A 14,646-nucleotide genomic window follows, 5' to 3' on the forward strand; every position below is an offset into this window, starting at 1 on the left:
GTTTTGCTGATCTCATCATGGCTGCAGTTGCTAAAAACACATCAAGCTCCTTGTTTTTGTGATTTTCTTCTTCACTGAGGTCTCTTTTACTGAGCAGTTCCTTCAGCTTCTGCCCTGGACTCCATCGTGCTGTTTATGGGACTGGCTGAACTCTTCCTCATGACTGTGATAACTGTTCTGTTATGATCCTGTGTCTGATCTGTTTTTGTGCTCTGTTTGTCCACTAGGGGTCGTGGGGGACTCATCTGTTGTGCTGGCTGCCTCCACACCTGCAGCTAATCTGGTCTTTTGGCAGGCCTCTTAAGCAGCCGGCACCAGCCAGTACTCGTGGAAAACTGAGCTTTGATTATTAGCGTTCCTGCGATTGACTGTGTTCCTTTTGTTTTAGGTCACCACCGTTCCGAGGAGCACTTCCTTGGGTTTGGCTTGGCACTTTGTTCACTGGCGTCACCATTGATGGCACGTGCACTGTGTAAATATTTTGTAAATAAACTGTAGATCACCGACGTGGCCTTTGTCTGTCTTCTTGGGTCCCTGATGACCAAGTTTTATTGTCCTGTGCTCCTCCGTTAAACGTGTTGCTGGATCTCCTCACAATAGTTGACCTTCCACTGAACTCCAGATACGTAGGTCGGGTCTTTCCAGGCCACTTTAATCTCTTATCTGCAGAATCTCCTTCCTCTGGGTGGCTGAAGGCCTCTAGTTTTAGCTCTACATATTCAAACATCCCCTCTGATGCTGGAGCACCTGTGGTGATTCTACAGTTGAGCCACTTAGAAAGTTGTTACTGATTAAAAGGAGAAGCTGCGCTTCATCGTGACGGTTCAGGTCAGGAGATGAAGATGAGCCCATACTGAGAATGAGGGAATGATACAGTTCTCAGTAGCTCCGCTGCTGTCCACATTCATCACAAAACTCAATACATCAATAATAAACTGGGGGGAGGGGGAAGGGGGGGGGGGGGAAAAAGGAACTCAAATCTGTCGAAACCTTAAATGTTTTCATCAGCAACTATGTTGATATTTCACCCTATTCACATGGGAAGCAGTAAAGAAACTTGACTCTGTCTGGTTGCATAAGACAACCATCACTTAAAACAAGACACATTTACTAAATCGAATTATATTTCAACTCTAACTCTACCCACGCTCAACTCCTCTTTCTCTCTCAAGTGTGAAATGATGTCATGAAAAGCTGACCACAGATGGACACAAATTAGATGCATCGAACTTCTGCTAGTTGTTTTGGAAAATTAGCTTCACAATTCTCAACATCAGTTCAAAAGGGAGGCGACACTGGAAACCACAGAAAGCTGCTGCAGTTTCAGCACTAAAGGAAGTCAAATGAAGAGAAGTTCCAGAAGAAAAGGAGACGATAACATGATGGTCGCCTTCAAATGGATTCATGCTTTTATATTTCTAACATTCATGCTTCAATATTCAGGTAAGAATGAGTTCTAATGAAAACAGATTTAAATCTTCCCAATAGATAGCAGCATTTTATTTGAGCCTGACAATTTATGAACAGAAACAAAGACATTTTCTACCTGTGAACAGATTCTTGTTCTTTTTTCACAGATGCCAACAGAAAATATCTGACTGCACATCAAGAAGTAACTTTGAGCTGTGAAAACCTGATAAAGGATCAGAAGAATTGTATCAATACTACATGGATATTCAGTACCAGTAATCCACCATCAGCAACAATCGAGCTGATTACTCTTGGACAGATTAAATCTCATAAACCAGGCAGACTGAGTCTATCTGAGAACTGTTCTCTGATCATCAAGAACCTCAGAGGTGAAGATTCAGGTCTTTATACCTGTCGCCAGTTTAACAGCTTAGGAACAAACAGGTCCAGATGCTGAAATTGATCTGTCTGTGGTCCCCAGTGAGTATTCCCATCACATAGTTTCATCTTCACCTTTGAACCACAACGATCATTTCAGTGAGGAAGATTGTGTTGCTGCTGTTGTTGCTCTGTTTGCTCATGTCTCTGTTCTCATGTTTGTTGTGTTGTGTTGTGTTGGTTCCATTCACTTCTATTTGTTCTGTTCCATTCACTTCTGTTGTGTGTGTGTGTCCGCTCTGTTCTGAAACCACCATCACTACTACGGCATCAATATTTCAGGAACCACCTCAGCAACACCAACAACCACCATTATTTTCAGAGCAAAGGTAACGACTCAACAATAACTTGTGTTTTAGTTTCTGGTTTGTGTTGATTTTATTTTCAGTCATCTGCATCTGGAACATCTCCAGGAAGCTTCTTCTTCCACATCACCTGAGAGGGAACATTGGCCTCTCAACTAATTAATTGATGTGTGAAAGACTTTGATCTGGACCAACAGAGAGGGAACAGCTTCTAAAATGTTCTGTGTGTTTGGGACCGTGACACACAAACACAACTGTTCAAAGTCATGTTTTGTCATTGCGCAGTTGCAAGTTTAATTCAGACTTTTGATTTGTGTCTGACACATTTTCCCCACTGAATGATGTTTTAAATGTTGCTGGTTGGGCTTTCTCTTTTACTCAAGTGTCTCTTCTTTCTCTTCTGAAGCCACCACCACCACTCCAGCAACAACCTCTGCAGATGGTAACTGTAAGAGAACATCCGTAACACAACATTGCTTTTTTAATTTTCTGGTTCCTGCTGTGTTGGTAGTTTGTGTCTGTGTTGCAACCATTCTCCCTGGCAGTAAATCTTAAAAGCTTTTTTTATTTCCCTTTAAAACGGCGCCGCATTAATAAGGAAGCTGCGTTTGTGGCATGAGCAGCAGATGAGGAGCTACATGCTCAATAAAACCCAAACAGCTGCTATTGTTCTTGATGGTCCCAGCACCTGAGACCATGATGCTGCTACACTGGTGGATGGATGGATGGATGGTGGTGGATGGATGGATGATGGACGATGGAGATCTGGGTGGTGGAACAGGAACAGACGGACGGACCAGTGATCATCCTACATCTCCACGGTATCTGAGAGGTTACCTTGACGATGGTCAGGCTCACTGAGCAGTTCAGGAGAGGATGGATCAGTACCTCGACCACTAACCCCTGTAGGGTGGACGTCCTGCTTGGAACGTCCTGCTTGGAACGTCCTGCTTGGAACGTCCTGCTTGGACGTCCTGCAGCTGTTTGGATAAATAAACTTTGCAGCGCTGTGAGATTCATTGTTACGACAAAGACATGATCAACCATAACACAAACTTTCTTAGAACTAAATTGTCAGTGAAATTTCTGATCCAAGCTGATTTTAAAAGGTTTGTTGTGGATAATTACTACAGGAACAACCAGAGGAACAAGCTAAAATAAAGAGGTGAAACACGACAGGAAAAACAACATGTTGGTTTGTGGTGATTTCACTTGAATCACCTGAATTCGATGAGATCATCGACTGTTATGGGCTGTCCCATTTCTCCCAGTTAAACCAATGCAGTCGTCTAAAGTCCTGTCCTGATGATGAAGAGGTCTTCCTCATATAATGATTATAGGCAGGTTACAGCCTAAAGAGGGTAGTCATGCACATTTATAATGGAAAATCCTTTAATAACCTTAAAGTCCATTAGTCCTTTTTCTACATAGTAACCAGTTTGGGGGATAAGATCCAGATTCATTAATTATTATGTTGTATGAATGAGAACCAAATATCTCCATTATCTTCCAGATCTGTGGTGGCTGAACCTCATTGCAGCAGCCGCTTCAGTTGTCCTCGCCATCGGTTGCCTCACAGTTTTCATATATAAACGGAGAAAAGGCACTGGTAAGTTTCATGATGTTAATGAAATGTCAGTGTAGAATGATGTGCAAGTCCACAATAATCATTGTTCTATTTTTATTGTGTCAGGTGGTGAAACAGGCAGGAACGACAACGAGGTGGGATTTTACCCTGTAAAAGCAACATTCTGATGTTTTCTAATGTGCCTTGGCGTCATTATGATTCCCCGGTTTTATCTAAAGTGTTCCACTAAGAACCCAACCAGCACCAAGAGCATAAACCTCATCTCTGTCCTCTCTTTAATGCTGTTGTTCCACTGTCGCCTGGGTTGATTTGGTTCGGGCACTTGAGTCCAGAAGAGTTGAGGAAGATGCTTTTTTCCTCCATAGCACAATAACACATTAAAAAGGTTCGGACAGACTTTTTGTATGCACGCACAGGAACATTTTGAAAAATATTTAAAAAACTTGTCAGAAATAAAAGGAAGAGCAGCCAAACTCTGAACCACAAAAGATCTCTTGGGGGAGCTTTTTTGACCCAAATACGTTCTCAAAGAAAGAGAAGTTGAAAAAAAGTCTGTCAAAGTATAGAAAATGAGAGATAAAGTGTGACCCCTTAGGAGGAAGTGCGAACATTGAAACTTCTTAATGCAGAACTGAGTCGCACATTTTCGTCTCTTTAGGTCAAAAGTGAGGAGAACATTTGTTACGCCTCCATCAGCTACAAGAGCACCAACGGTGGAGCCCAGGTACAACGATAACGGGTCCTTGTTTGCCTTCACAGAAGCTTTCACAGATGCTAAAATATGTTCAGCCTTGGTTTTGGTACATAACTGAATACATTTATAAAAGATTTAGGTTTATTCTTTTGATTTTTGACCCACCTTCATTATTTTCACATTTGTCCACGATGGATTTGAAGTCAACATCATCCACCAAAGGAGTTCAAACAAAAAAAGGAATCAGTTTGTTTGCTTGTCAATTCTGTTTCGGTTTTTTTCTTCAGGTTTTTGCTGATGAAGGTGATCCCAATGTGACCTACAGCACTGTGAGAATGTCAGCACCAACACAACCATCACAGCTCAAATAATAGCAATTTTTTTTAATTTTTTGTCTTTTTTTATCTGTTTTATTTCTTGTATGTGCAGAGGTTTTTTGTTAAGAAATGTTTTAATTCCTATAAGTACTTAAATAAGTAAATGTAGTCCAAATATGTTTCATTTAGAAGCATAGTTTGGTTGATGAGCAAATAGGAGGCTGCATATTTAATTGAATTTCATTCATTTTTAATCGTTTTAATTACCTTTTTCATTTTCTTTTTTCTTGTTATTTTCAATGACAGCTTTGGTTTTGTAGCATTAAATAACAATGTGTGTTTACTGTAAGTATGAAATTAAAAGCTATTTCAAACAATGTTTCTCAGAGTCAACTCAGTGGTGAAGACTTTAAAGTATTATTTGTACAATTGGTGTTATTAATATCGGGGACGTTTTAATTCAACCCAAAATTAGGAGGCACTTCTGCCACTGACCAGCAGGGGGCACTAGAGCTCCTTCACCGATGCAGGTTTGCAGACACCAGCTGTTGTTGCTGAGTAGAGCTCCAGCCTACAGGTATGATTAATGTCTGCATGCCCTGTTCTCAGATGAAGTACAGAGGAAATGAAGTTGTTCAAAAGAAGTGAATCAACAGGAGATCCTTCAAAAAACAAAGGTGCTAAAAAGAAAATGAGAAGAGGAGCAGATTTGAAGTATATTTCCTCAAAACTAAACCAAAACAAGATTTTGAATTTGGCAGCTCGGTCAGTGGTATTTTAAAATTACTTTTATGATGCATTACAAATAGAATTAAAAAACTAACCGCAAGGAGACTTTTGGAAATACTGACAATCCCAGTGTGTCAGAAGCTGCTCCACAAAAAAAAACAGGTCAACTTTTAAAACACAACATCAGCTCCAAGCTTAATGCTCATGACAGTTTATCAAAAACCTCCCTTGAGTCCAACTTAAATGAACGACCATAAACTGCCCAATCAAGAGTCACAATCACTCATCTGTGTCTGTGCGTACCTCCATAAACACTGACTTTGTGTGAGAAAGCGGAACTTACACATGCACACACTCTCACACACACACTTAAGGACAGTCGTTACCGTGCATGTGAAGCATGAAGTAATTGCAGTGGTGGTGGTGGTGGTGGGGTCAGTAATGCAACTCAGGACAAAGAGCTGTCAAACAAAGTGATTCTGCTTCACCGACGACCCCCAACAGGACACATTCCGATCGGGTGGCACCGGGCTGACTGGAGAGGGGGGGCCGGGACATGAGGAAATGATTCATGGGGATCTGAAGACTACTCTTCTGCCGGTAGCATCATTATAACATGCTTTTCATTGTTGTAGTTGGATTTTTTTGGGGTCATCTTTAAAATGGAGAATTTCTCCTTTTTAGCACCACATCAACCTGAGCTGGCTGCAGGAATTAGAGTAATTACATCATCGCGCATACAAATGAGCTAATTTAGCTTTGCCCCACCTCTCTACGGGTCAGTAGGACCGTGACCCAATTTAACCGTCCAATAAGGAACAGAGCAAAAATCTCCTGAGCCAATGGGACCCGTGGCCCTGCCCACCTGCATGCATAATAATAAGGCGCGGAATAATAACACACTGGGGGGAAACTTGAACGACCGCAGCTCACTCACTGTGCTCTTCAGAATACTTGGTCTCTGAAAAACCATCACCATGGTCGACGCCTTCTGTGCAACCTGGAAACTGGTGGAGAGCGAGAACTTTGATGATTACATGAAAGCCCTCGGTCAGTAATGTGCTTCTACCTTTTGCTTTGCTCTTTTTCTTTGATCTCAGTGTTGAAATGTGCTTCATATGTCATGTCCCAGGCGTGGGCTTCGCCACCAGACAGGTCGGGAACGTGACCAAACCGACCGTCATCATCAGCCTGGAGGGCGATAAGGTGGTGGTTCGCACCCAGAGCACCTTCAAAAACACAGAGATCTCCTTCAAGCTGGGGGAGGAGTTTGATGAAACCACCGCCGACGACAGGAACTGTAAAGTAAGAACAAACACTTTCAATCATCTCAGATCGGCATATTCTGGAGTAATCAAGATTAATTGGCCACACTTTTCAGTACGGTCACCATGTGTTGTGTCTCTCAGTCTACAGTGTCTCTGGAGGGAGACAAGTTGGTCCACGTCCAAAAGTGGGACGGCAAAGAGACCACGTTCGTCAGAGAGATCAAGGACGGCAAGATGGTCATGGTACGTTTCTGTCTAAAGTGAACTATGACATAAATAACATCTAAAAGTATAGCATCATGGAACGTAGGCCCAACTACTTTGTTTTTTAGTGTTGTTCAATATGAGGGATTACACTGTAAAACAAGAACACTTACTAAGCTATAATTTAATGGTCTACTTTATATTTTTTTTCTGTGTGATTTCTGGGCAGCAGCAAAATCAACACACATGTAGAAATACACATTCCCACATTGTGCAACAGAGGTTTTAGTCGTCCTTGCCTTCAACTCCGTGTCTGCAAACCACTCAGATACTTGCTGTTGCCGTAGTAACCCTTGCCTCAACCCTCCACCCCCCACCCCCCCGCAGGATTTGACCTTTGAAGACGTCCACGCAGTGCGCACCTACGAGAAGGCGTGAACTGGACACGAAGCATCGGTTTCCCAACTGTCGACTGTTTGCTCGTCTTTGCACTTCAGGAGTTTTCCACCTGCAGGCTGCACGTTTTTGTAAAAATAAAACATTTTTATATAAACTGTTTCCGTCACGATTCATCGTCTTTGCAGCCCCATATGAAAGATTAAAAAAGTAAACAGGTTAAATGTGTGTCTGTTGTTTTTTTTAAAAAATATGATTGGTTTAATCTAACAGAACTCGTGTTTTTAATCGGAAAGCGTGACAAAAACACAGGTCTATAGATAAATACACCTATAGATTAGGAAACTACTCATCCCTAATATGGTGGTGTGAAGGTGAATTGATCTGAACTTTGCTTTGTTGTCTTGAGGTATTCAGGGCCTTTTATTACATCCATGTGCAGATTCTAGTCCAGTAAACACCTTTGCCCAAACTAGGAATAAATTGAGCTCTAAATCTCACTGGAATAATCGTAATATTTATGAGTCCTCGTCTCCGTGTCAAACCAGTGATGCGCTTTTGACATGTAATGTTCAAATGGGACCAACACAGACTGTTGCTAAATCATGTCAAACTCAAATAATGTCTTTGTACTTTTTAAATTATGCCAGTATTTAAATTATGCCAGTATAATTACTGAAAAGTTCCACCGACTTGACCTTTGATCTCCATGATGCAAACCCTTCTTCTTGTTACTATTATTGTTATTATTGTCGTTGTTGTTGTTGCTGTTAAATGCAATACTGTATATTAATACGAATTATCACGCCTTGGAAAGGTCACATGACGTTTTGTTACCAAATTAAGCCCCGCCCACTGTCCTCAGAAATCACAGAGCGTCACGTGACCCGCTGACCGCTGCACTTCCTGTTTACTTCAGAGGCGAATGTCCTCTCTTATGCTGCTGTGTTCTAGCTTTTAAATGTTCTTACCCCTAAACATGATCCGTCTTTTATTTTTAATGATGCCGACGCTACTCTTCCCTCCCACGGTCGCGGCGCCGACCGGAAGTGGCTACCTGCCGGATACAGGTGAGAGGACACCTCGGTACTGTCACTTTATGCGCTCACACTCAGGCTGGACTTTGCTGTTGTCTCTACAGCCATAAACAATAGACTCAAAAAGCACAAATTAGTGAACTCTTACGTCGCTGGGTGGTCTTAGTTTAGCAGAATCAATCAAAAGTTTAATAGATTTCTTATTTTGATTCGTGTTTAATGAGGAAGTGGGACGTTTTAGAGTAAATCCTTAACGTGTTGATTCGGGGTTTTTTTTGTTTGTTTTGTTGAAGTTGAAAATTTTTTTGATATCCAAGACAGATATCCAAGACAGAAAATTGCATCTGGTGCATGCTGAGTAGTTTATAAGAAGACCTACAGGAGTCGTAAGCAGATCTCTTCTGTTGTATTTAACATGTTCACCTTCTCTCGGTCTCTACAGGCCGGTTCTGGCACATTACAGACCTCCACCTTGACCCCACCTACCACATGTCCCCCGACCCCACCAAGGTCTGCTTCTCCTCCAAAGGTGTCCCGGTCACCCAGGCCGGCCTGTTCGGGGACTTCCTGTGCGACTCGCCGTACAGCCTGATCCAGTCAGCGTTGGCTCACATGGCGCCGCTCACACAGCCGCTGGACTTCATTATATGGACGGGGTGTGTAGAAGTCAAAAAATACATTTAATTTTTTACAGAAAATAATCACCAAAGTCACCTTTAGAAACAATAGCTGTGTACTTTCCTGACACTGGACTTTGTGTACTTCCTTCTTTTGTGTTTTTGTGATTACATCATGATTTAGACTCTGGGTAGATTCCTTCCTCATTTCAGTCCTAAACTCTGGCTGCTTTTATTGAAACAGTTTGAGCAAACAAGTTTATCTTGAAGGGGGACGTTTGAATGTGTAACTTTAAACGGCACCATCTGTGGATGCCTTGCCTCCCGTCCAGGGACAGCCCCCCTCACGTCCCTCCCGGTGAGCTCTCCACAGACACGGTCATCCAGGTGATCGCTAACATGACTCGGACCATCAGACAGAACTTCCCCAACCTGACCGTTTATCCTGCGCTGGGTAACCATGACTACTGGCCTCAGGTAGCCTCTCTGGTGTAATGCTAATGGTGTTGCGATGCTGCTGTTGGCGTGATTATAGTTTCCTTTAGGACCAGATGCCGGCCTCCACCAACGCCATCTACAAAGCTGCTGCAGAGCTGTGGAGACCCTGGCTGCAGCCGGACGCTCTGCTCACGCTTTCAGAGGGTTGTTTTTGTTCACTATCACTCGTGTAACATTCAGTTTATGCTAATGTTTTATTGTCAGACTGGTGTTTGTGTTATTTGGTTCCTCTTGCTTCCCCTGCAGGTGGCTTCTACTCCCAGCAGGTGAAACCAGGTTTGCGGGTGGTCAGTTTAAACACCATCCTCTATTACGGCCCAAACGAGGTCACGTGTAACATGACGGACCCTGCGGGGCAGTTTGACTGGCTGGAGAAAACGCTGATGACTGCTGCTCAGCACCTGGAGAAGGTTGGACGCGTTCACTTGGCTTGTCAGGCGTGGCTGCACGAGTTATTTTTAACCTGGATCACGCCTGACTCCAGGTGTACATCATAGGTCACGTGCCCGTGGGCTACCTGCCCTTCACCAGGAACATCACCGCCATTAGAGAGCGCCACAACGAGAGGCTGGTGGCCATCTTCAGGAAGTACAGTGATGTCATCGCGGGTCATTTTTATGGCCACACCCACCGTGACAGCATCATGGTGCTGCTGGACCAACAAGGTGAAGCGCATGTGGTCGTGCGTTTAATTTGGACGGTTTACTTCAGATTTACATTTACAGATTTGCCTCCCTGCTGTCGATGCTTCTAATGTATTTATTTGTTCTGTAGGAAAACCGGTGAATTCTCTTTTTGTTTCACCGGCTGTCACACCCATCAAACACGTCACCGCGCCCTATTCCAACAACCCCTCATTCCGCATGTACCAGTATGACAGCAGAGATTACGCTGTGCTGGTAAGAAACTCCACTTTTATTGGCCTTCTGAGGGCTCAGGTCCGTGTTGGACGTTAAAGATGTCTTTGTTAATTGAGTCATGGAAACATTGCCAGGGCTTTGATTTGGTCATTTAAGATGCGCATTTTGTATCTTTAACTAATGTTTCAAACTTGAAAGCTTGTTTATAGTCGTGGTGAGAACAGAAAATGGTCTCCAGCCTCAAAGAAGAGCAAAATTCCTCCTGATGATTAATCACGCTGTCAATCAGCAGACAAAAACCTTCCTAAAGGCTGAAAAGGCTCTTTCTCTCTCTCGTTCCCTCCGCCTCCCTGAAGGACGTCTGGCAGTACTATCTGAATCTGACGGAAGCCAACCAGAAACAAAAGTCTGACTGGAGGCTGGAATACGTCATGACGGAGGCCTTTGGACTGGCTGACCTGCGGCCTCACAGCCTCCTGAAGCTGGGCCTGAGCTTCTGGCTGCCGCAGGCCGCAACCTTCCAGCGCTACTTCACACACTTCATGGTCAGTTACAACAGCAGCGCCGCCTGTGAGGGAGACTGTCGGCTCAACCAGGTGTGTGCGGTACTGTTCCTGGACCAGCTCTCGTACTCCAAGTGTGTGGCACAGCGAGGACGGTAGAGCAGGCAGACCTGTGAGGGGCTGCGATGGTTAGAAAAAGGCACAAACCATCAAACACAGAGTAATCCAGAGAATCGTCAAACCAAGGATGGAAATCTGCACACAAAAATGACTGCCTCTCAAATTTGCCATCAGATCCTCATTTTATAGTAAAAACTCCCAAAATCATGATGAAAGCTCACAAAAACCTTGAGAAATCCAAGCGAATCGCTTCAGTTTTAGACCTCCATCACAGGTTTATCTGCAGGCTGCAGCCTGACGGGTCAAAGGTGAATCCTCCCCCGTGTGTGATCATATTTTACTGTTCTGTACGCTCACTCAGGAATGCAGAGCTTTATCTTCTAGATCTTTATCGTGTTTTTCTGGGGAATGATTATCTGGGTCAGAGGTCAGAGCGTCGCTGGTGTTCTAGAGGAAACCAACTTGAAGCCACAGCAGAACTTTCACTGTTGGTTGTCTGCAGACGTGGACCCGCTGACCTCATCTGAACCCCCCCTCACACACATTCAGGTCCTGTTCAAATGGTCCTGGTTGCTTAGCGACAACTCCAAACACTTGTCTGCTTCACCCGCTCCACCCTTGGGAAAGAAAAGGGTGTATTTTTCTTGTTTTTAGTTTTGAAGTGTTAAACGAGTGCTTCGTTGTTACACGGAGCTAAAACGTCTCTATTCTCCTCCCATTAATGTAAGCTAATGTTTCCATAAGCTCATGTTTGAACCTTTTTCCACCTGGACAGAATTAACTTTCAGAGTGAGAGACACGTACAAATAATAATTAACACCCTTAAATAACCATAAAACATATAAATAACCCAAGACAGGAACTAGAATCATTCAGCATCATTCAGGCTTTGTGCTAAATTCTCCTCACTCTCCTTAGCCCCCACCACAACGTAGCTGTGGAGACCGGCCCTCCCCGTTGCCACGGTAACGGCTGGAGCGTCCGTCTGAATCCATTTCAGAGGCGATCTGCTGCGCAGCACACAAAGCTGAGTGTGTTTCTGTGGGAGGGAGATCCTCACCCGAGTTATTCAGTTCAAATGAAAGCTCCAGAGAAGAAACTCCAAACCAACCTGTGAACACAGGAAGTAACAACAGTATCACATGTGTTTACTGACAGTGACGGTTGAGAAGTGACTGTAAACCTGCTAATCTGGGCCTGTGCTCGTGTCCAAGTACGCTATCGCAGTTTAGTTTACATTTTAAAACATGAGTAGTGACTCTTTAGAATGTGCAGAGTCTGGACTGTACACCCCCAAACCAAAGACCAGGTATATAGTGTGTGTGTGTGTGTGTGTGTGTGTGTGTGTGTGTGTGTGGTGTGTGTGTGTGTGTGTGTGTGTGTGTGTGTGTGAGAGAGAGAGAGAGGGAGAGAGAGATTTATGGGTATTTGACAAATTAGTTTCAAGGCTTGATCTTTTTGACGCTCATCATTGGACCAGAGGCCTGTTTTATGTGGTTGCTGACCCCCATGACCCCCCCACCCCCCATTAAATGCAGAGTGATCTTTTCCCTGTTTTTAAGATGATTTTAGTTTTGTCCTTCTGTAACACTGCTGTGGTTAGTAATCTTCTCCCATGGCCAAGATTCACACATTTCATAATGGAGATGGAGACGGGGGGGTGGGGGGTGCTGGTGGTGGTGGGGGTCTCTTTACTCACATGCTTCAGTAGTCATTTGTCAGCGTGAATGAATGGACTCCTTCATCAGCGAGAGGAGATAAACAGTGTGTGTGTGTGTGTGTTGTGTGTGTGTGTGTGTGTGTGTGTGTGTGTGTGTGTGGTGTGTGTGTGTGTGTGCACTGGTGGGGGTCCAGTCTGGGTTGGAGTTTGCTCTAAGTCTCCTTTAGTGGTGCAGGCTCTCGTGTGAACCCACCATAGGCTGTTCCTCCAGCAGCCAATCAGAATGCTGTAACCTCCGTCTGTTGGGTCGGAACAGAAAAATAGACTTTCACCAAATTTCAGGAGAAAAAGACCAAAAGAAAATAATGAGAGTGTTTTTAAGGTGTTATTTTTATTATTCACACTAAGAAATAGATTAGATCATTGTTGCAGCTTTTTATAACCTGTGTGTGTGTGTGTGTTGTGTGTGTGTGTGTGACACAGTTGGGAGGTTGCCAGCTTCTGCCATCCCGGCTGCAGCGCTGCGTCTCTGCCTCTAATTAAATTTTCCCTCAGAAGCCGAAGTTGCACTTTTCCCACTGGTGCAACGTTATTGTGCACGAACACAAAGCAGCGATTATCAGAGGGAAGTTTCCGACCGGCGCAGCCGCTGAGAGAGTTTGTGATTAACGCCGAGCGTCGATTGTTAATCTGCACATTTCTTCCGTGGCAGAATTGTTTTATTGTTACGTCGCGCTGCACAAATGCTCCTCGCTGCTGAATCCAGAAACCTTCCTCCACCCAGACCCCCGACATCAAAGATAAAGCACCAAAGCTCATCAGTGAAGAGGCTTTTTTTTAGTTCGAGGTGTCGTCTTTTATCTCTTCCTGCCTCTCACTTCCTGTCTGCCCTGATTAGAACACCTCATCGCTGGTGTTTTTCTGTCCAAGCTGTGATCAGAATGTTTCTCAAAGGTCCTGCGGAGGATTAGGTGAACAGAAGACAGGAACTGGAGCGAGCACCATGCAGCACAACAAATAGGAGTCTGTCTTGTTTCTATGTCTAATCAATAACTAAAAAAGTGAGCATTGCATGATAATCTAGAACCAATAAACGGAACTATAAAGGGTTCCGCTGTTATGCTATGGTAACTTCCCCTTTCCCCCTGGACAGTTTTAGCCTCAGTCATGTCCATTAGTGCTTTGTTAACTACCTCTCGCTCCTAAACCCATCCATCCTGCAGCTCCTCTGGTTGCAGGGTCACTGGGTTTCCCAGTTTTTACAGGAGTGGGGGCTACTGTCTTTGATCACCATGAGGGTCACAACCCTCTTTATTCCACCTGATGGACATTGTACTGACCTCGTGGTGTGACCCCCCGCAGAGACACGACGGCATCTGAGGCTCTGAGGAGGAAAAGAGGGAAAGTTTGTCAGAACTTTATTTTTACTGGCCTTCCTTAATGTCTGGTTAAATAGTTTTTCACCATAAAGGCTGAGGGTTAGTTGTCTCTTAAGTACCAACAAAAAATAAATAAATCACTCATCAGAATAACTTTTAATTTTAATAACAAGTGTTGACTTTTCCCCCCCTTCATAGTCACCAATATAACGCTTTCCTGTGTCAGTGGCTCCCCCTGCTGGCCATTCTGTGGTATCGCAAGGCCCCAGGTTTAATCTACAGGTCAAATTGCAGCTGCATGATGTTGACGTTGAACATATTTTAATAATGTAAAATTACGATCAACAGGTGAAGAAAATGTTTTAGTAACTGAATATATGTTTTAATCAACTCTTTTTGTGTGATGTTTCAAGTGTCATGTCATCAAAGCAACCATTCAGTCATGATATTGTATCAGGGCGTGGTGGCCAGCAGGGGGCGGTGTGGTGCTTCTGAAGCGGATCAAATGTTTCTATATATGTTTTCAGCAAATTATGAAGCAATTGTTTAATTAAACCGAGATGAAAACGTTTTCACCCGATTTTTATAAATAAATGAAATTACCTGTGGGGAAAAAATCTGTA

General features: G+C 43.7%; 2 protein-coding genes across 4 annotated transcripts; both read left to right on the plus strand.

Moving 5' to 3' along the window:
- Positions 1 to 6,128: 6,128 nt before the first annotated feature.
- LOC130515731 (fatty acid-binding protein, brain-like) lies at positions 6,129 to 7,573 on the plus strand. The gene is made up of 4 exons (XM_057016188.1): positions 6,129 to 6,531; positions 6,614 to 6,786; positions 6,891 to 6,992; positions 7,341 to 7,573. The coding sequence occupies exons 1-4, from the start codon at positions 6,459 to 6,461 to the stop codon at positions 7,389 to 7,391; spliced, it is 399 nt and encodes a 132-aa protein (XP_056872168.1). The 5' UTR covers positions 6,129 to 6,458; the 3' UTR covers positions 7,392 to 7,573.
- Positions 7,574 to 8,206: 633 nt separating this feature from the next.
- smpdl3a (sphingomyelin phosphodiesterase acid like 3A) lies at positions 8,207 to 14,646 on the plus strand. 3 transcript variants are annotated; one of them, XM_057016184.1, is made up of 9 exons: positions 8,207 to 8,419; positions 8,829 to 9,042; positions 9,336 to 9,480; positions 9,549 to 9,645; positions 9,748 to 9,911; positions 9,986 to 10,166; positions 10,276 to 10,400; positions 10,718 to 12,341; positions 12,387 to 14,646. In XM_057016184.1, exons 1-8 carry the CDS (start codon positions 8,311 to 8,313, stop codon positions 11,021 to 11,023), a joined length of 1,341 nt encoding a protein of 446 aa, XP_056872164.1. In that variant the 5' UTR covers positions 8,207 to 8,310; the 3' UTR covers positions 11,024 to 12,341; positions 12,387 to 14,646. The 3 variants fall into 3 exon arrangements, with proteins under 3 accessions (XP_056872164.1, XP_056872163.1, XP_056872166.1); XM_057016183.1 differs by having other exon boundaries at positions 12,391 to 14,646; XM_057016186.1 differs by having other exon boundaries at positions 12,395 to 14,646.

The sequence above is a fragment of the Takifugu flavidus genome, chromosome 19 (genome assembly GCF_003711565.1).
Source record: "Takifugu flavidus isolate HTHZ2018 chromosome 19, ASM371156v2, whole genome shotgun sequence".
Lineage (NCBI taxonomy): Eukaryota > Metazoa > Chordata > Actinopteri > Tetraodontiformes > Tetraodontidae > Takifugu > Takifugu flavidus.

Bases quoted from the DNA above. Each gene is read 5' to 3' on its own strand.
- LOC130515731 (XM_057016188.1), top strand. From the start codon at position 6,459: ATGGTCGACGCCTTCTGTGCAACCTGGAAACTGGTGGAGAGCGAGAAC. The intron at 6,787-6,890 runs GTAAGAACAAAC...TGTGTCTCTCAG, and splicing joins CCGACGACAGGAACTGTAAA to TCTACAGTGTCTCTGGAGGG. The intron at 6,993-7,340 runs GTACGTTTCTGT...ACCCCCCCGCAG, and splicing joins AGGACGGCAAGATGGTCATG to GATTTGACCTTTGAAGACGT.
- smpdl3a (XM_057016184.1), top strand. From the start codon at position 8,311: ATGTTCTTACCCCTAAACATGATCCGTCTTTTATTTTTAATGATGCCG. The intron at 8,420-8,828 runs GTGAGAGGACAC...CGGTCTCTACAG, and splicing joins TGGCTACCTGCCGGATACAG to GCCGGTTCTGGCACATTACA. The intron at 9,646-9,747 runs GTTGTTTTTGTT...CTTCCCCTGCAG, and splicing joins TCTGCTCACGCTTTCAGAGG to GTGGCTTCTACTCCCAGCAG.